This window comes from Drosophila serrata, unplaced genomic scaffold (genome assembly GCF_035046125.1).
Source record: "Drosophila serrata isolate PLE 108 unplaced genomic scaffold, ASM3504612v1 contig_302, whole genome shotgun sequence".
In the NCBI taxonomy this organism is placed as follows: Eukaryota; Metazoa; Arthropoda; class Insecta; order Diptera; family Drosophilidae; genus Drosophila; species Drosophila serrata.
Window position 1 is genome coordinate 1,940,408 of NW_028257200.1, and position 18,935 is coordinate 1,959,342.

The 18,935-nt window shown below is 39.0% G+C and overlaps 7 protein-coding genes across 9 annotated transcripts; 5 read left to right on the forward strand and 2 right to left on the reverse strand.

Annotated features, from left to right (window-relative positions):
* The first annotated feature begins 388 nt into the window (after positions 1-388).
* On the forward strand, positions 389-2,005 carry LOC110181375 (uncharacterized). Of its 2 annotated transcripts, XM_086837286.1 has the most exons (3): positions 389-531; positions 834-1,221; positions 1,439-2,005. In XM_086837286.1, exons 2-3 carry the CDS (start codon positions 970-972, stop codon positions 1,811-1,813), a joined length of 627 nt encoding a protein of 208 aa, XP_086693412.1. In that variant the 5' UTR covers positions 389-531; positions 834-969; the 3' UTR covers positions 1,814-2,005. The 2 variants fall into 2 exon arrangements, with proteins under 2 accessions (XP_086693412.1, XP_020804763.2); XM_020949104.2 differs by lacking the exon at positions 389-531 and having other exon boundaries at positions 787-1,221.
* Positions 2,006-2,569: 564 nt separating this feature from the next.
* Positions 2,570-3,669, forward strand: LOC147643024 (uncharacterized). 2 transcript variants are annotated; one of them, XM_086837285.1, is made up of 3 exons: positions 2,576-2,856; positions 2,977-3,027; positions 3,096-3,669. In XM_086837285.1, coding segments are annotated over exons 2-3 (417 nt in total). In that variant the 5' UTR covers positions 2,576-2,856; positions 2,977-3,025; the 3' UTR covers positions 3,511-3,669. The 2 variants fall into 2 exon arrangements, with proteins under 2 accessions (XP_086693410.1, XP_086693411.1); XM_086837284.1 differs by having other exon boundaries at positions 2,570-2,856; positions 2,977-3,669.
* A 67-nt stretch (positions 3,670-3,736) lies between these two features.
* Positions 3,737-5,077, forward strand: LOC110181393 (uncharacterized). The gene is made up of 4 exons (XM_020949128.2): positions 3,737-3,857; positions 3,921-3,985; positions 4,045-4,104; positions 4,230-5,077. Exons 1-4 carry the CDS (start codon positions 3,767-3,769, stop codon positions 4,653-4,655), a joined length of 642 nt encoding a protein of 213 aa, XP_020804787.2. The 5' UTR covers positions 3,737-3,766; the 3' UTR covers positions 4,656-5,077.
* A 5,873-nt stretch (positions 5,078-10,950) lies between these two features.
* Positions 10,951-12,329, forward strand: LOC110181386 (parkin coregulated gene protein homolog). The gene is made up of 4 exons (XM_020949118.2): positions 10,951-11,218; positions 11,307-11,377; positions 11,440-11,819; positions 11,876-12,329. Exons 1-4 carry the CDS (start codon positions 11,132-11,134, stop codon positions 12,130-12,132), a joined length of 795 nt encoding a protein of 264 aa, XP_020804777.1. The 5' UTR covers positions 10,951-11,131; the 3' UTR covers positions 12,133-12,329.
* A 79-nt stretch (positions 12,330-12,408) lies between these two features.
* LOC110181374 (C-type mannose receptor 2-like) lies at positions 12,409-13,475 on the reverse strand. The gene is made up of 2 exons (XM_086837388.1): positions 13,246-13,475; positions 12,409-13,177 (listed from the first exon to the last, which is right to left on the reverse strand). Exons 1-2 carry the CDS (start codon positions 13,306-13,308, stop codon positions 12,479-12,481), a joined length of 762 nt encoding a protein of 253 aa, XP_086693514.1. The 5' UTR covers positions 13,309-13,475; the 3' UTR covers positions 12,409-12,478.
* Positions 13,476-16,674: 3,199 nt separating this feature from the next.
* Positions 16,675-17,208, forward strand: LOC110181373 (C-type lectin 37Da-like). The gene is made up of 2 exons (XM_020949102.2): positions 16,675-16,803; positions 16,858-17,208. The coding sequence occupies exons 1-2, from the start codon at positions 16,675-16,677 to the stop codon at positions 17,206-17,208; spliced, it is 480 nt and encodes a 159-aa protein (XP_020804761.2).
* Positions 17,209-17,650: 442 nt separating this feature from the next.
* LOC147643025 (perlucin-like) lies at positions 17,651-18,185 on the reverse strand. Its single transcript, XM_086837401.1, has 2 exons — positions 18,102-18,185; positions 17,651-18,004 (listed from the first exon to the last, which is right to left on the reverse strand). The coding sequence occupies exons 1-2, from the start codon at positions 18,183-18,185 to the stop codon at positions 17,651-17,653; spliced, it is 438 nt and encodes a 145-aa protein (XP_086693527.1).
* Between the last annotated feature and the right edge of the window lie 750 nt (positions 18,186-18,935).

Here is an 18,935-nt window from a genome sequence, read left to right on the forward strand (position 1 = left end):
GTTTACTCCTTTAGCAGGTCGCTGTTAAGTCGGATTTGAAAACTCAATTTAACGAATTACTAAAGGCGAAGAAGAAATAAGGAAATATGGAATTTATTAAAATTTGAAGACTAATAATAAAATTAAAATCAAGTACATTTTCATATGTAAACGAAGCACACTTTATAGTTTATTAACGTGGAAGTTGAATTATAAATTTAACAATAATTCAAAAAAGACCCTAAATAATAAATTTGTATTATTGTGAATAAAATAAGCGAGGATATAGAAACAAGATCAGGCTTCAATAACAGTGTTTAGGAAACTTAAAATTCCAGTACTATGAACATAACAGGGGACACGTTAAGTAAGCAGAAAGCAAATGTTCGATTCAAACTTGCTTGCATCTAGTATCTCACTTGCACCCGCGCGAATTACTCTTCCTCACTCTTCCTTTCGGTCGGCTAGCACGAAAGGACGGCCATGATGCAGTGGCGTCACCTACCGGCGGTTGAAAGCAAACATGTATAGACCCACACAAAGCGTTTGAAGGTAACAAAATTCTTGTATAATAGTTTGATAAGGGGAAAGTGTGGTATAACAGTGGTCTCTGGCAGTTGAAAGTGTGAAGACAAAAGTTGCTTGTGGATTGGTTCGATGTGGATCCCAACAGACAAAGGGGATTCACAGTATAACAACATGGGATATTTAAGATGATTTAGTCCTTTAAAAGTACATTATTTTAAATGTATGAATTTATTATTTAAAGATTCTTATATAATAAATAAATGTAATATATTATAATACAAAAATATTTAAAAGAACATAACAGTTATATTTCGGTTTTATTCTAGAACACTATATATAAAATTCAAAATGCGTTGTCTTAAAAATTTTAAGTAGAGCTTTTATTGGGCTCGATCTTGAACTGGTTCATCAAATGCCTTATCTGTGGAGCACAAAAAAAAAAAAAAAAAAATTCTCCGCTTTATGGATGAAGCTCACACCGAGATAACACATGGCGATAACACCCCGATTCCGAATCGTTGGCAGTTTTATTTTAGCACAATGCCGAATCGCAACACACGGAAGATAGAGTCAAGCGTTCTCCTCCGGCACTTCCTGATCTTCTGGCTGATCTTCCTGGGACACCGGCACATCGTCGAGGCTATGCGATGCAAGATTCCCTACGAGAGGGTCCAGGAAAACTATTGCTACTTCGTGGCGAATGAGGAACCACTGGTGAGTCAACATTGAGTCACATTTTTAGTTTACCTATGTAGGTTTTAATGATGATTAAACCATATTTATATCCTGTTGATACAGATACACGAATGCGACTCCGACTTCTGCTATACTTTCATTTCAAAATCCATTTCCTCACTTCTTATTTAATAATGCAATTCTTCATATTTTATATTTATTTTATATTTATTAATCATTAAATTTCCTCCCGCAGCACACATCGTTCCATAATTTCTGCTACCAGGATAAAAGGACCTCCCGCGTTTGCGTGGACAGCGAGGAGGAGATGCGTGTCCTGGCACAGCATCTATACGAAACGGGTTATCCGGATGGAACCAAGTTCTGGAGCGCTGGCCACCGTTGGCCGAAGGATAATCGATTCTACTGGAACTACTTTGGGCGAGCCAGACCAATGAACTACACGAACTGGGCTTTGGAGGAGCCCACGCCCCAAATGGGTCTCAACTGCCTGATCCTTACGCTTAGCGAAGGAGAACTGGTAATGAGCAGCGAGTCCTGCTACACAAGAGCAGTAGACATTTGTGAGCAATCGCTGGCCGATAGTGATTCGCGATCCGTAATCCACTAATCGGGTGATTTTAATTGATATACATATCTACATGTGTACCTAATAGTTTCAAACACATTTAGAGCCTTAAAAATACTTATTAATTAATTATAAAATTGTATACAAATAGCCTGATTCAAAGATGGTGTAATTGTAAAAATTAGTATATGTATCAAGTAATATGAGAATATATAATTAATTATTACCTAAAAAGTACTACCTATATTTGAGAAAAAGTTAAGGTTTCGTTTTAGTCATAGAAAAAATAACATACATTTAATGTCTGCTTAAAACCTTTCACTCTTAATATTAACGATAATTTGACTTTAATATTTTCTTGATTTCTATATAGGGGATCAAGAAAATATAGAACCCGAGACAAATGCGGTTTCGTTCTATATATGTATAAGTATTTACTCTCGTAAATAAAAATATACATATAGAAACGAAAATATATACATATGCCTTATCGTTCAATTACACCTTGATTATAAAACAATACCTCCTAGACTATAGTTTGCTTTTTATATATGTACTTATCTTTCAAGGACATTTTACAGTGGTTAAGCCTTGCAAAATTATATACTTAGATCTATTTAAAGTCCGTCTTGAAATGGGGTGTACCGTTAATCATTTGAATGACTTGTAATTGTAAACAAAGAAATGTTAATATGTACTGTGAATGATTATAATAATAATATATAAGAATATATATTATGTTCTTCGATTATATGTGTTATGTTAACTTGATTTCTTTATAAATCTTGAAACCAGATAGAAGTTAGTTTAGGTTAGTGACTCCCTTGGTTAAGTTGAGGGGTCTCTTCATGTACATTCCCTATATAAGATAACCCACTATCGAGACATATTCATTCAGTCACATAAATATTGCAACTTTTTACAAAGCAATATCAGTTTGAATTGCATTCAAATCGGAATAACAACGTCGGGCAATGCGAGCGGAATATTATTTCGTATTTCTTCTTTTGATATCTGTCTGCCAGACTCATTCGGGTTTTGAAAAAATCGGTGATGGATATTACTATATAGGCAAAGAAAAGACTGTAAGATTACTCTGAAAATGGAAATTACATCTGTACAAAGTGCCGGAAGATCGAATATATATTTTAGTGGAATTTTCGTTCTTTATTAGAAATATGATTTTATCGTCTGATTACTTCCAGACGGAGCGTTACTTTGACTGGTTTTTAGCGAGGCGTGATTGCTGGCGAAATGTAAGTAACCTGGTCTCTGTGGAGACGTCGGAGGAGCTGACAGCTCTTGAAGATTACATCGTGTCCAGGGGTTATCCCGATGGCAGCACCTTCGCCACCTCGGGCCACAACTACAACAGCGATCTGCCTTACTCTTGGGAGGCTTCGGAAAACCCAGTGAACTTTGTCCGCTGGGCTCCTGGCTCCGAGGTTATCCTGGAGAAGACCTACCTCTGTCTTCAATTGACCAACAAATCGCTGTATATGCGACAATCGTACGGCTTGGACGATTACTTCATATGCGAATATAGATTCTCGGTGAATCAACTTTGGCTCTATCTGGATCTCAGGAGCAGAATAGCGATTGTGCTTGTTTTTGGATGTTTATCCTGCCTTGCACTCCTGGTCCTGTTGCCCAGGTGTATGTCAAGAAGGAAGTCGAACCAAAGACTGGATGCCACAGAGAAACTTATAACAGAAAAAGGAACGTTTGAACTACCATAAAAAAGAGACTTATTTTAATTTGTTATTAATTATGTATAAGCAAAAGTATAAACATATTTTCTAAAGACTTATAAATTTTCAATTATGTTGCTGTAAAAATGACTTTGTACCTTTTCGTTATTAAATAATTCCATGTTGCTGCCACATGTGGCTTCTCAATTTACTAGATTTTTCTTGGAAACTTTAAAGTAATGCCTATAAAAAGGTGTAGTTTTCAGCTGTACACCTTCAGTTCCAATCGAGTCAGTGACCAAAAATGTCGGCACTGGGAAAGTCCTTTGTGGGTGTGACTGGCTTACTGCTCCTGTTGTTCAGTTATATATATATTTTCAAGGAATTTTCCAAGCGTAAGCCTAAGAATTTTGTGAGTTGTAATATTAAAATTATTTATAGTGCTTTTACCAAGCCAGCTCTATGCACGAAGCCTTTTGTACAAATTGGCGAGCGTTGCTTTTTCTTCTCCTCCAACAAGCCTGTAAGTGTAAGGTGATTTTTATTGTGGTCCTTAACGATCCCAAGTGATCCTTTTTTCAGCCCTCATATGAATACTACAAACTAAGCTACAAGAATCGCGTTTTCAGTGTACCCGTCATAGTGAGTAAACTTTATGATAACTTTACAATTAATCACTTTGGTATATAGCATGACTGTTTGGTATTTATGTAATGTGGTTTTTACACTTGAAATCTAGAAATGTTTTAAAATTCTCTTTCTCTTAGATGGATTGGTTGCATGCAAACTTTGGTTGTGAGACCATCGATTCCCAAGCCCGACTGATGACCATTCGTAGCTCTGAGGAAATGCGTTTGATTGCCAATTATATGCGTTATGGAGCCCATGCCCAAACCCACGCCGTCTTTTGGAGCGGAGGCCATCGCGGAAGGCTGTCCCACAAGACTGATATTGATCACAGCACTTTAGTGAAGTTTTACTGGCATCAAGATATCAATCCCATGAATTTTACTAATTTTGTGGCCAGCAATCCACCGAAACGCAATTTTCAGGATGGCTTCTGTGTCTATTTAGAGTTCACCGGTGAGGAGGTGGTGATGGGCGTCGCTGAATGCGATAAAAAAATGGCTTTTGTTTGTGAATTAAATACGGATGTTAATGTTAATGGATTAGTTGAACCAAATATACTTTAATAGGAAACTCTTGGTAAATGTAATTCTGGTTAAATTTCGGTGAATTTGAATTATAATCATCATAATTGATTTCTGAAGTGTAAACAATTATTACATATGTATAAATTTTCTTTGTGTAGACTGCCCAGTTTCTTGGGTTACAATTCATGTAATCTGTAATGGAGATTTATAAGCAATTGAACTCTAGTGACTATATATAAACAAAGCTTATTTACACAGAAATTAACAACAGTTGATAAAAGGCTTATGTGTCACAACTGAACTGAATAAAAAAATAAATCTCAGGGTTTGCTGAAATATGAGCTACGCTTACTTTCGTAGAAATTAATTCATAAAAGCTTTCAAGTTCAATGATTTGAAAACAAAAATTAAAAAAATGGAATGAATTTGAATTTCAAGTAAAATAAATATTATGCTATTAATTAAAATGTTTGTGTTTATTTTACATTTGAATAGTTGAGTTTTTTTAAGGTTCATCCAAGCATTTTTTTCGTTCCTTCCGGTTTTTATATTTATTGACATTATTCTCTTTTAAAACTTGAGTTCCGTTGATAAATCATTATCATTGAATTATATAGAAAATATTTAAAAGTTGTGAACGAAACGATAAGGCCGAGGCTCTCGACAACAAGATGACCATTACTTTGAAATATAAATATAAAGTAATCGAATATTTTCAGCTTAGGTATGATAAATACATATATACTGTAATACTATAATATAATCCAATTCCCGAATACAGTTAACTATTTTAATGGACTTTCTTAATGATTTTGGCTTCATAAATTCAAATCACTTTCAATTTTCTTTACCTGTACCTCGTCATCCAGTAATATCGCGTTAGTTTCGCACCTGCTTCATAAAATCGCCTTAGGCACTCAACTCCTTGTCGCCGTTGTACAAGGGAATTTATGCCATAATCAAACAAGTACTTAATTTAATAATTCAACATTCCTCCCTCCCCCACCTCCTCTGCTCCGTGCTGTCATAAGAGAGTCTGCAGTTTTTGGCATGTAATACAAATAAATTTCGACTAAACGCTTTCAAACAGTCGCAGACAATGCGTTGTCGCGTCGTCTGGCGAAGAGAAGAGGAACGTGTGAAAGGTAAGGGGATCCCCAGACCGGAAGTGATGGCGCAACACAACAGCAATGGCGGCAGCAGCCGACACAAAATGGCAACTTTCTGGCCACGACGGCTGCGGCAATTAACTCAAATTGATAATGACAACGGAAAGTTGTAGGTTGTAGGCAACCTGAAGTGCAGGGGCAGGTGGGAAAAATCGGTGACGTGATTTCATTTAGAGTGCATGCAAAATGGCGACACATTTCGACACGTCCTTCGACAGAGCCCTTTGGCATAATTAAAACGAAATAATTTTCGACAAGTTCGGTTTGGCTTTGGGCTTTCGGCTTGGCTTTTTTGCTTGCCCTTAACTTTGGCTTACTCATCGACTCGAGGCACGTAGATTGAGTCTGTCATATGGCTGGCAATCTACTCAGCTCCTTAGGGTCCTCAGCTAGCTGATGTCCTTTGCACTGCACGAAATTGGGAAAACAAAAATAAATAAATAAGAAATGAAAATGAGGCTAAAACGAGATAAGCTTAATCACTTCTTAATAATAACAGTTCTATAAATAAATTATAATAATGTAAGTATTCTTTATAAAATTACTGATTTGGATTAAATTAAAAAAGATATAAATACTTTGAAAACAATATATATTGGGAAAAATATTATATTAAATTCAGACTTAAAGTGCTTTTAATATAATTGCACAATTTTAAAGAATGCTTCATAATTCTGTGGTGTATTTGTAAAGTGATTCATAATGTATTTTTATCTTTTTCAAAAGCCATACTGTGTTAAATTCCCCAATAAACCCTAAACTGAATTTAATTTAAACATTAATATATAGCAGGAAATTTATTTATTTATATTATATTATATTTATTTTCATTTATTTTCAGTGATGTTCAAACTCCAACCCCCAATAGCAGCGTTCATGCTGGAATTTTTATTTAATTTGCTTCTGCTGTCGTGGGGTTTTAGCTTCTCCTGTTCTGTTGTCTTCGCAGTTTGCTGCATTGTTTGAAATTAATTTCACTCGTCGTACATTGAACCATCGAAGGGGTTTCCCCTCGGAAAACTCCATTCCCTGGAAGAGTGTGCGATGTGTGCGTGCCGTTGTCAATGCCGCTTAGCGTTGCATAAGTTTAAGGCCATATCCGGCAGAAGTAAATGCCATTTCGGTGGAGTTGGCAAGTCAAACTCTGTTGAGGATGGCTAAAATGCTGGCTCGGATGCACTGCGCCCGGCAATCGGTTGCCAAATCAACGCGCTAATCACGTTGGCAGCTGGCAGCAATGCATTTTCCTGCTAACTGACGGACGGAGTGACATTCCAGGATGTCAACAGCCTGTCCGTCCCACAGTTATCCTTGGTCCTTGGTCCCTCCAGCCTCTGGTTTTTGTCCCAGCCTCAGGCCCTGCAAGCTCTGGCTTCCGAATTTTTTTTTGCAGCTTCCTACAGCCCGGCGGTTCGGTTTTGTGCCCAACTGACAGCAACAGCTAACTTATGTGGTGCAGAACCAGGACCCAGGCCCAGGCCCAGACTCCACATCCCTGGCCCAGGATCTGTCCGCGCTTCTTGACATTAATCACTGACAATAATGAACTTCCGCCATTTGCAGGACACTGGGGCGACATCTCTCGATCTAAAATGCACTCGTAAAAATACTTATCCCACGAACTAGATTGCAACTTATTTAATTATACATTTGAATTTGAATAAGCAGGATTAATCTAATGTAAAATTTAAGTGTTTCTTGATTATTTCCATCTTTCCTCTTCTAAAGCATTAAAAACATTTTAATATATTTTATAGCAAATATGAAAATGAAAACATTCTTCGACTTTTCAAAGTGTCCCTTGTCGTCATTAGCGCAATGTTGCAGAATTTATCGTGTGACTTATGAGAGAAATGGAGGATGAGAGCCCAGCCTAACCCAGTCTGGTCTGGGAATTCCCGGACTGACCTCTCGCATTCTCGTTATTCAGACTATTTTGTTTTTGTATCTCCATTTCTTGTGATTTTATCGCTTCGATTTACGACTCATAAAAATGTTCGAGTACAGAGCGGGACTTTATTTGTCTGCATGGGAAGTGAAGTCCACGCCCCTCAGCCCCATCCAAGATCCCCATTGGGGGTTTGGGGCCATTTAATGCTCGACTGCTCCTGTGACCGGGCCTGCAGTTAGCAGTTGGACTTTCGTATGTGCCGCGTCCCATCGTTGTTGATTTTTATGGGATTTTAGCGATGCAGAAATTATTCTTATGCTGCCGCCAGCGCAATTGAGCCAAATAAACAGAGAAAAAGCCATTATAAGTTTGAATTGAAGTCTGAACTCTGAAATGGTTTTAACAGCAGAAGTGACCTTTTTTGCTCCATTGATTGAAATGTTGAATTTTACAACTGACTCAGACAGGGGGAGTCTTTTGCAATATCTAATTGGGTAATGAAAGACTTTATATATGAGTAATCAATCGGTGAAGGATATAAAGGAATATACAAGTATTAACAAGTCAAACATTGAGTAGATAGATATCAGATCTACTTAGGAAATGTATTTTATAATAATGTTATATATAATTATTTTTGAAATCAAGTAATGGAATGTTTAACTTTACCTTAATTACAACTCATTTCCCCCCATTCGTTTTTCCCCTGACATATTCTTCATTCGATGCTAGTTAGCAGCAATTTCCCTACCAACTTGAAGTGCCATCATCCTGCATTTGACAGTTATTAGATTAACACCTAACGGCCATCGGGTTGAAGCACTCCATATGTAGTCCTGCTCCCTATTCCGGGCACGACCTGAAGGATAGGGATAGACAACAACGGATACTCGATTACTCTCCCTGTCGCTCGGATGTTGCACGAAATTGGACAAACAATAAAGCGCTCAAAATGTATGCGAACATAAAATCTCGGCCAGGCTGTAGGAGTAGAGTAGAGACCGGGGCTAAAACAAAAGGCCAAAACCCTGTTTGGCCATGTTCCGTGCAGCCAGAGAGGATGAGTATTGGCCGTTCAGGCCATGTCAATTTCAGACAAACAACCCAGCGAAAGTAGATATATGCGAGTGCGCACATATTGATATATGGCCAGGATATTGATATATATATAGTATAGTATAGTATAGTACAGTGTGTGTGTGTGTGTGTGTGTGTGCATGGCCCATATGACATTCTCCTGCCACCCATCCGTTAGGAGGTCCTTCCAACCCCCCGGAATGTCCACTTTTTGAGCCGCACATAAAAAGAGTAGGAGTAGGAGTGAGTGCCAGTTGAAAGCTGTCAGTGGCTGTTTAGATTTACGTGCCGCACTGCAGCCCTGTCAGCTGAATGGCCAAACCAACACCCCCAAAAAGTCCGCAGGTCCACAAGTCCACAGGCCATCAGGAATACCGCCCAACTTCGGACCGAATTGCACTTTGTAACAATGCAAAAACAACCAGACAGACCCACACACACACCATGGCCCTGTCATCGCGCTGACTTTTTGTTAATGAAAGTGTCAGCTAGACAAACGCAACCCAAACCCTGGGACACCTCACTGATGGCATCACCTCACCTCAAAGCCCGGGAGCTCGCCATGGGAGATGCCTCCCAATAAATTATGATCCGGCTGATTTTCGTTGTGGCCATTGTAAAAGCTGGGTCTATGGTCCGAATCTTTTGTTTCGATTTTCCAAAGGTTTTGTGCGTTTCCCTAATGGCGGAAATTTAATAATTATTTCTCATTTGATATATTGCCTACTTTTGGGGTCTGATCGCGGAAAGCCAAATGGATTTGAAATGGAGTATGAGAATTTAAGTGAATCTTTTTCAGATCGTTAAATTATTCTTATTTACTCATAATATATATTTTCACTTTTAAATTAAGGAATATATTTTGTAAGACAATAAGTATCAACTGGAATTAGCTCCACACAAAAATCTCAACACTAAAAATGTTTATAAATTATTATAAAATTGCTATACTAGGATATATATTTTAATAGCCTTGCAGCGTATTATTTATATTATTTATATTATATATTTATTCAACTTTGCACATTCTTTCCTTTTATGTTAATAAGTTTGCAAAAATAATTGGAGCCAAAGGTAAAGGCACTCTAAAAGTATATAATATGTCAAATCTATATGTCAAACATTCAGTTTAATTAAAATATTGATAAGACTAAATTTCAATACACTTCTTCCCCTTTGCAAATTCATTTCGGGATATTAAATGCATCAGAGAAAGAAAATGCTTTACTTACTCACATACTTCGATAAGATGAACTTGTCTCCAAATACTAAATTCTATTTACTTTTCTCATATATCACTGTTCATATATAATGTGCCCTTGGTCTCATCATTTTCCCATCGGGAAATGTTTAGCAATTAGCGAGGAAGTTAGAGGTGATCCGCCACCTCCTTAATTCCTTATGCTTCCTAATCCTAAATGCTTCTAACTCAATTTACATGCCAGAAAGTGACAGAAGCTAAGCCCGAGGATGGGTAGGGAGCGTCTAAGCCAAGTTAAGTGAGGGAAAGGATACCTATCTGGGTGGGCCTCTCGACATTATTAAAACGGATAAATCGCGACGTGCCGCGATGTGTTGGGGTGAAAGTGAAAAGCTGTGCGTGGGTAATTAAAAACAGAAGGAAAAGCGGGAAAAGCCAAAGCTGGAGCCAGAGAGAAGCTGGAAAACAGAGTAGGATAAGGACAGTCGAGTAATTCGCATGTCGGATTTTAATTAATTCAGGGCACCAGTAACAAGGAAAATACCTGCCTCTCTTTTCAGCCCCCCCGCCACTCCTAAGTAGGTTAATGCCGGGCGGGAGGAGGCAGGGTCGAAAGTCGAGGAGCTGGGAAGCTGGGGAATTCCCTGGCAGACGCCTTAATTGGCGGGCGTTACAAAATATTTACCGTAACATTTCCAGAGGCGGGAAATGGAAAAAGATGATAAAGTGCGCAAATGTTTGCACTTTCCCTTTATGACTCTTTGGAGACGCCAAACAGTTTTAGGTGTGAATGTGCGATGGAGGGGGATAACACCCCCAAAAAAAATATTTGGTTTTGCGGACTGGGGGTAGAGTGTTGACGTCTTGATAAGAAGCTAAATGCTTCTATTTATATTTTCACAACACTACAAACATTTTCATTTACATTTCAAGTGTGGGTTTGCCCTCAATTTCATGCATTTGTGACTAAGTAATCTGCTTTGAAACTGTCAAACCAGTTTCCATTTTTCCATATTTCTTAATAGGCTGTTTGGCATTTTGACCCCGTAGCCCAGTCCAGAAACATCCGATACGTTTTTTCTACAAAACAGAACCTAAAATATCCGAGATTGAGTCTCGAACTCCACTTAAGACAAATCATTTTTGAAGCCAGTAACAGGTTGTAGTACTAGCAAGGATGTGTAATGCAACCAACGAACGAGTCACCCGACTCCATGAGCCGGGAAGGGTTTGTCGCGAGTTGCTATACCTCAGATCGAAGGTGGTAAGTAGAGCTGGGAAAATATATAATATTCGGTTAATTAATTACTGTACAAAGAGCTTCAAATACATATTATTTCTCTCTTCTTCAGCCAAAGCGGGAAGTCCCTGCCTTTACCTATCAGGCACTACAACCCAACACAGTAGTAAAGCCACCTCCAAAGTGAGTTGCAATACAAATACAAAAGATAAATAAATATTAAATTCCAATATTGTGCTACCTAGAATTGATATTTTCAAGCGGAAACCCGTTAAGGAAACTGTGTTTAAAATCTACTTCAATCGCGGTGACATTCCTTGCGTCATGTCCGGCCGGAGCAGCAAACAGGATCCGACCAAGGAGCGTCCTGTGAAGTGGCACTGTGTGCCAGAGCAGCTTGACTACTGCTATTATCTGCCCATCTTTGTGGATGGACTGGCGGACATGGACTCTGACACGCGACTCCTAGCAGTCAATGGAGCCATCGATTTGATCATTAGATCACCCAAGAAGGTGCTTCCTGTGCTACCCAAGCTGATCCTTCCCTTGAAGCGAGCCTTCCAGACGCGCGACAAAAGGATCATTATCTCTGCCCTTCAGGTCATCCAACTGATGGTTCGCCTAGGTAAGCTGATAAGGATTTTAGCAATAGTTAAATATAATTTTAATTCCTTTTTGCAGGTCCTTGTGTGGGCCAGGCCTTGGTGCCCTTCTATCGCCAATTGCTGGCCGTTTGCAACCTCTACAAGAATATCAATGTGAACCTGGGCGAGGGCATTGATCCCGATCGCAATTGCCGGATTGGTGATGTCATCGAGGACACTCTGAAGCTGCTGGAGTATTGCGGGGGTCCCAATGCCTTTATCAACATCAAGTATATGGTGCCCACCTATGAGAGCAGCGTGTTTCCCAAGTGCGAGGCCCCGGAGCCCCGCTAGTACTGCGTTCTCAAGTTTTTCCCCATTTCTAGCCACTTTCGAGTTTGTTTGAGTTTGAAAGGGTTAAGTGAAATCTCCAAATTGGAGTTGAGTAAACCAAATTCTTGCTTCCGATTGACCAGACAATGTGATGAATTAAAAAGATATCGGATTATATAGTATTAACTGGGCTTGAGTAAAATATTTTAGAAATTGAATTTGATTTCTTTATAACTAACTTGTGACTTAATCCAAAGCATATAGTCTTGGCTACCAATTAAATCGTTTTCAAAAGTGTAAATATACATACATATTTTATTGGCATTAGAGCTTTAAACAAAGTCTGATTTTAACACATTTTCAATCTTTATTGCTGACTCTCCTTGGTGGGATTATCATTTAGGTTCGCTTCGCAAATATAGTAGTTCTTCGAATAGCAGTTGTTGTCGTTCATGTAATGATTATATTGTGCCCGCAACTCAACACAGTTTTCGTTATTTATCGAAAAAGCCAGATTATTTGGTTCTGCGATATCCCACTTAAGGAAAGGAGCTGCCTGTCCGCTGGTTTCCGATTTAAATTCTCCCTCCTTTTCAAGATCGTTAAGGTCCACCCAATAGCTTGATTGTTTGTTCAGCCGGGCGGTAATGGCGTTCCACTCCCCTTCATTTTTAAGACTAATAAGGTTGCCATTCAAGCTTATACATTTGTCCTGGGCCTCGTACCAGTTAAGTACTTCATCGTTCTCAAAGTGATAGTATTTCGATCCAATTTTCTCATAATTTTTTAGCAATTCTTCATCTATCTCCTCGATCACCGATCCCTCTGTTGGCATTTGCCAAGCCTCCGTGGATTCAACCGGTTGGCTATCTTTTTGAATTCCTTCGATTAGTTTCTCTATCTTTGTCAGTTTTTCAATAACATTTTCATACGAAGAGAGAAGTTTCGAGAGGATGACTTTCTGGTCAGTTTCATGTTTTTGCACATTTTCCAGTTGTGATATAACAGGTTCTAGAGCCGAACTCACGAACTCATTATAGAATAGTCCTGGGTCTTTCATTAAGGGCTGAAATTATTATTAATTAATTATTAATTATTACATCCAGGTGATACTGATCCTGAAGAAAAACTCACCGGAGATGCGAGGCCATATTGGCAAGCTAATCCCAAAATTACGAGCACGAGAATAGATCGCATTTTTCAACTGTTTGTTTCTCTTAAGTGTTTGATGCAGACTTTAAATGATTTTCAATTGTGCTGATCTTTTATAGTCGCTACTGCCCCAAGATCTGAATAATCGGGAGCTCCTTCAGAGTTCTAAATGATCGGAATTGCTTATTCCATAGAAGCCCTGTGGCTTATCAATTCCAATTCTGAGAAGTGTAATCAGCTCTATCGCAAGTGTAATCAGCTCGAGCTGTTGACAGCTTTCTTGATAATAATTATTAGTAATTGCGATTCTTTTTATAAATTTGCAAAGAAAACATATGTTTTCTTGAACTCTTTTGCTTAGAAAACTTTTGAGGAATTGATTCTCCCTTTACATTCCCCCTCAACATTGACTCTTTGTTTTTATTTGCTCGATAAATACAAGAAGTTAGTGAATACTTTTAGTTTGTTAAATTGTATTAAGATCAGAATTTAATTTAGTATCCATATCCTGGTTCATGTCCCAATGAATCCCCCAAGCCGCTTTGCACTCGAACCAGGACACACTTCCACGTGAAGGACCTTTTTCCCTGAAAGAATATTCATGTTCAGTAACACTTATGTTCATCGTACTTGTGTCACCACCATGCCACTAGGAAAGCCGCCATCTGTTAGACAGTCAAGTGATAAATGCCTAATTAATTTTTAATTTTCGAAAACACAAAACACTCGGGGAAATACCACCAAGGGCCAGACGTAGCAACATAATTTTTTATGGCCAATAGTAGAAGTCGTGCCATAAATAAAAAGCTCATTACAATAAATCATAAAGTGAAAATTGTTCAATTCGTGTTGTCTCTTTTAATGGAATATCCATGTAGCGAGTGTCGAGAGTGTCTGGCAAAACGCATTTGTCTAAGGATGCGCGTTCGGGCCGCTCCTCCTGTATCATGTCTGGGTTCCTGAGCTCAGATACCCTTATCTCTGGCTTAAATCAACCAAACGGGCCATCCACTTTTGACTTTTGAGCGGCGTGGAAAGGGAAGATCGAAGGATGGGCGCACTCTAAATTTAATTTACTTAAATTGCCGATGGGGTGGATGTGGTTTTTAGTCCTCACTTGCCATTTCCAAATTGCTCATTGCGCTTTTCGGCGTAATTAAGGGGCGACCCTCTCAAAATTTTGAAAAACAAATCTTGTTATCAACGCGAGCCAACACGAAACAGTTGCTCCTGTTCGGTTTCTGGCCAGGCTGATGGTCGGTCACTCCGCCTACACTTAAAGAATTTAATTGCCTTAAAGCGCCCTTGAAAATGGGTACACCGTGAGAGAAAATCTATGAAGTGGTTAAATTAGAAAGATCATTATTTACTGCTCCAAGAAATAATTTTAAATATAAGCCTTTGGCTGCTTTACTATTAATATAATATCTATTTATTTATGAATCTATATATCTATGTATGCATGTATCTATCTATTTATCTATCTACCTACATATCTATCTTTCTATCTATCTATCTATCTATCTTTCTATCTATCTATCTATCTATCAATTTATCTATCTATCTATCTATCTATCTATCTATCTATCTATCTATTTATCTATCTATCTATCTATCTATCTATCTTTCTATCTATCTATTTATCTATCTAGCTATCTATCTATCTATCTATCTATCTATCTTTCTATCTATCTATTTATCTATCTATATATATATCTATCTATCTATCTTTCTATCTATCTATTTATCTATCTATATATATATCTATCTATCTATCTATCTGTCCATATATCTATCTATCTATCTATCTTTCTATCTATCAATCTTTCTATCTGTCTAACTTTCTATCTATCTATCTACCATATCTATCTTAAAAGAAACATCCAGGAAAGACAATATTTACTTAAATTAGTAGAAATTTTTTTTAAAAATTCCAATTTTAAAATTCTAAAGAAAGGCCAAAAATTCGTCAAGTGTATTTTGGAATAGAATGGATGGCTGCTGGGATGGTCTGTGACCTGCTGACAGGGTCTGGGGGTTCCCCCATCCTGATCCTGACTGGGCTCGTTGGCCGTTGGCTGGTTGATTGTGGTGCGTAGATAAAAACCTGCCAAGTGTTGCAACTCAATTCCCCTCCCCCCCGCACAGTCCGGCCACACCCTCATCTGGAAAAACACCCTCGATGGGCTTCCTCCTTCGTTCCAGCACACTCGTTCTTAATTCACTTTTTGGTGGCGCGTGTTTTTTTGCCCGCTTGATTCTATTTCTCTATATAGATATATGTATTTTTTCTTTTTCAATCTCCTGTTGACGGTAAATCAAACCGTCCCCCTGGGTGCAGCGCCACTTGACGACCCTCCCGTTCAGCTAAATTGCATTTACTTGCTGCGAATTTTCCATTTTATTGTGATGCTCCCGAGTCGACTACAGCTTCACGTTTTTCCGAATGCTGGTAAAACGTTTTGACATTTTATACGCACTGCCCTAAGAGTATTTTTTATTGCGTTTGAAGAAGAAGAAGTCCCGGGGAGTTGTCATTTTACTGACAGGGGGTTGCTTTGCTTTCGGGGGAAAAGGGTTCATCGTCGTGGGGCGCCAAAAACGTTGATTTAGATGCTAAATCCTCTCAAAAGATTAAAATTGGAAATTGGAATATAATGAGATGTTTAGCCCGGAAGTGAATTGAGTGTTTTAACTCCGTTGAACTCCAAGGGAACTCTAGGAAAAGTTGGGAGGAAATGCTATTGTTTTTACTCTACATAGAGATTGCATTTTTATACCATTTAGGTTTCTTCAACAACAGCAGAGTATATCTAGAGATATTAACATATTTTTAAATTTAGTGTTAACCCATTAAAGGGTCAATTTACTCCACTGGTTTGCTCTTTAAAAAAAGCCTTCACTCAGCCTGTCATTTTGCTCCCTTATCCAAATGTGATATCAATTTTTGGTTGAGCTACCAAAAGAAAAAAAAAAGTCTCCTCAACGCAGACATTTCCCCACACTTGGGCGTTCCAATGCCCAGAAGGCCTTTTCCGTCACACCCAAACTGCCGTAGAGGGAGCAGTCATATGCAGGACTTTCCCATTATGTCCTGCCCCTGTCCACGGGTGTATGCTGTGGCCATTGGGCTGGAAATTGCCTTAATACCCCCCGGAAATTGCAGGAGAGTTGCATAAATTGACACGCAACGCCCCGTGGGCTCAATCGCATCCAATCCAAAGTAATGAGCATTTCAGACATCGAAAGTGTTGCCCCACTCCGAGGCCTTAGTTTGCTTGGTGCCCTTATCGATTGCGGTTGGCCCCAAAGATTTTAGTTTAAATATGATTAAAGAACAATGGCAGAGTGAAGAGGGAACCTTCTATATAAGACAGTAAATCATAATCATTCCTGAAGAGAATGTCGAAAATGTCGCGTTGTGCCTTGTTACTCTTACTTTCGGTGCTCGGAATAGTCCAGATACAGGCCATCATCAACTGCACCCTGCCTTTGAGTCGAGTCGGCGAGAAGGCTTACTATGTGGAGAGCAAGGAGAAGGTGCTTTAAGAATATCATTTAATATACTTTATTAATTAATATTAATTAATGTAGCAAACCTGGTACGATGCCAACGAGCGCTGCATCCGTGCCGGCCTTCAGCTGGCCACCGTCGACTCCGAGTACAAGTTCAACGAGCTGGCCGACTTCCTAACCTCCATGGGCTATCGGTCTGACTGGATTTGGATTGGTGGCTTGGGTCGCCAGGGAAGTTGGTTGCAGTTCGGTCCAGCCAGGCCTCTTCCTTATGCCAAGTGGTACACCAGTCAGCCGGACAACCTGAACAGTGAGAATTGCATGAATCTCTATCGCATTGGAGAGCCTTGGTTCATGAATGATTACTCATGCCGCTCAAAGTTGTCCTACATCTGCGAGTATGATAGTACCAGAATCTATACAAATTGAATGTATTTAAAAGGTTTAAATATAGAATATTAAATATGCATTAATATTTACAAAAATGGAAGCCTTTTAATTCAATAAAACCCTAAAGAAGTCAGCCTTAACTGTCTCGATAAAATAGCTCTGACCGATTGTCTTTCTCTGCAAAAATTGGTTTAGTTGTAGAGCTATTTCCATTAAACAACTAAGTGCAGAGAATAATTTTATAAATACTATAAAACTAATATGAATATAGATATAGTTCAGTTTACATTCAACGTTTATTCGTTAATCTTAAAGCTGACTAACAGCAATAGTCGATCGAACAATCCGGGATCATCAGGAAGACGAATCGTTGTACTCAAGTATTTATTATAGATTTAAAGGCACTGTGATATAATATTTAATATTAAATATAAATATATTAATATTTCTATTAAAAACACTTTAAAACTATATGTTAAATTTAAATTAAATTAATTGAACTCTCCTCGCACAGGTAAGACTGCTCTGTGAAGCAATTCTGGTCGTACATGAACCAGTTGCCACTGTTGACCTTAATGCCCAGGCAGTTCTCCACAGAGCCATAGTCATTGGGCTCAGAAGGACCCCACTTGAAATAGGAGAGGATCTTGGAGTTGGCCAGTGAGATCCAGGCTCCGGACTTGATGCCGATGCCAGAGAACCATACGCCCTCAGTGGCGACCAATCCCAGTTGGTTTAGATACGTGGAAATGGCATTCAGTTCCCCCTCACTGTCAATATGGGCCAATTGGGAGCCCAGGGCCATGCAACGGCGAGCAGAGTCCCACCAGTTGAACTGCAATTATAACATATAATTAAATTTTAAATATATTTTTAGTAATATTCCTTGCCTTTCCAGGCTCCAAGCGATAGGAACTGTTGCCTAGCCTGACAAATCGCACACTGCATGTGCTATCCTGGGCCAGGATGAGTTCCAGGATGCCCAGAAGGCACACCACAATCCCACAGCATCTCATGTCGAATGTCTACTGTCTCTCAATGCCACCTGACAGCCGCTTATATTATAGTTCTTATCGAGTAATCGCTGTGAAAAGATGTTTGCATTGCATGTTTCACTTCAACCATTTCGGGAGTCGGCTTTTGTCCACAACCGCGTTTCTGTGTGTGATCGAGGCTGTTTGACCAGACACAAAGAGCCCATTGTGGACTTTGGCCACCGGACCCGGCTCTACCCCTGCGCCCTGCTCTGCCAATCCGTTGTGTCCATTTGTACAATCCGTATTTAGCCGGTCACGACCAGACATAAAGAGTCTGCACTATCGGGCGCAGATGGTCGCATTTTCACGAATCACGTGCGACCCGTGGAAGCTGCCCGGAAGCGAATCGAAATTATCACCAATTTGCAGTCATCGAAATCCAATTATGGGCCGTGTGTGAGACTGGGTTCAGATCCGCTTGCCAATGGTCAGGGTAACCCAAGTGGTGCCCTCCTCCTCGGATCCTAAGAGCCATATGCTGCCAGCGAGATATACAAAGTGCAGGACGAATTGATACACTGAACTACCAAGTTAATGCAGAATTTCTATTAGAGGAAATGTTAAAAAAAAGATTAAGAGATACTTCAATTAAACAAATAACTAATATTATTTGTATACCATTCCAGGGTTTTATGGTTTTAGTCAAAAGCTTGCAACGCAGTGAAGGTGACATTTCCGACCCTTTAAGTCATATATATTCTTGATCAGAATCAACAGCTGAATCGATCT

Bases quoted from the DNA above. Each gene is read 5' to 3' on its own strand.
- LOC110181375 (XM_086837286.1), top strand. From the start codon at position 970: ATGGATGAAGCTCACACCGAGATAACACATGGCGATAACACCCCGATT. The intron at 1,222-1,438 runs GTGAGTCAACAT...TTCCTCCCGCAG, and splicing joins TGGCGAATGAGGAACCACTG to CACACATCGTTCCATAATTT.
- LOC147643024 (XM_086837284.1), top strand. From the start codon at position 2,746: ATGCGAGCGGAATATTATTTCGTATTTCTTCTTTTGATATCTGTCTGC. The intron at 2,857-2,976 runs GTAAGATTACTC...GATTACTTCCAG, and splicing joins ATATAGGCAAAGAAAAGACT to ACGGAGCGTTACTTTGACTG.
- LOC110181393 (XM_020949128.2), top strand. From the start codon at position 3,767: ATGTCGGCACTGGGAAAGTCCTTTGTGGGTGTGACTGGCTTACTGCTC. The intron at 3,858-3,920 runs GTAAGCCTAAGA...TTACCAAGCCAG, and splicing joins TTTCAAGGAATTTTCCAAGC to CTCTATGCACGAAGCCTTTT. The intron at 3,986-4,044 runs GTAAGTGTAAGG...TCCTTTTTTCAG, and splicing joins TCTTCTCCTCCAACAAGCCT to CCCTCATATGAATACTACAA.
- LOC110181386 (XM_020949118.2), top strand. From the start codon at position 11,132: ATGTGTAATGCAACCAACGAACGAGTCACCCGACTCCATGAGCCGGGA. The intron at 11,378-11,439 runs GTGAGTTGCAAT...TGTGCTACCTAG, and splicing joins GTAGTAAAGCCACCTCCAAA to AATTGATATTTTCAAGCGGA. The intron at 11,820-11,875 runs GTAAGCTGATAA...TCCTTTTTGCAG, and splicing joins CCAACTGATGGTTCGCCTAG to GTCCTTGTGTGGGCCAGGCC.
- LOC110181374 (XM_086837388.1), bottom strand. From the start codon at position 13,308: ATGCGATCTATTCTCGTGCTCGTAATTTTGGGATTAGCTTGCCAATAT. The intron at 13,178-13,245 runs GTGAGTTTTTCT...TAATAATTTCAG, and splicing joins AATATGGCCTCGCATCTCCG to CCCTTAATGAAAGACCCAGG.
- LOC110181373 (XM_020949102.2), top strand. From the start codon at position 16,675: ATGTCGCGTTGTGCCTTGTTACTCTTACTTTCGGTGCTCGGAATAGTC. The intron at 16,804-16,857 runs GTGCTTTAAGAA...TAATTAATGTAG, and splicing joins ATGTGGAGAGCAAGGAGAAG to CAAACCTGGTACGATGCCAA.
- LOC147643025 (XM_086837401.1), bottom strand. From the start codon at position 18,185: ATGAGATGCTGTGGGATTGTGGTGTGCCTTCTGGGCATCCTGGAACTC. The intron at 18,005-18,101 runs GTCAGGCTAGGC...TTATAATTGCAG, and splicing joins GCACATGCAGTGTGCGATTT to TTCAACTGGTGGGACTCTGC.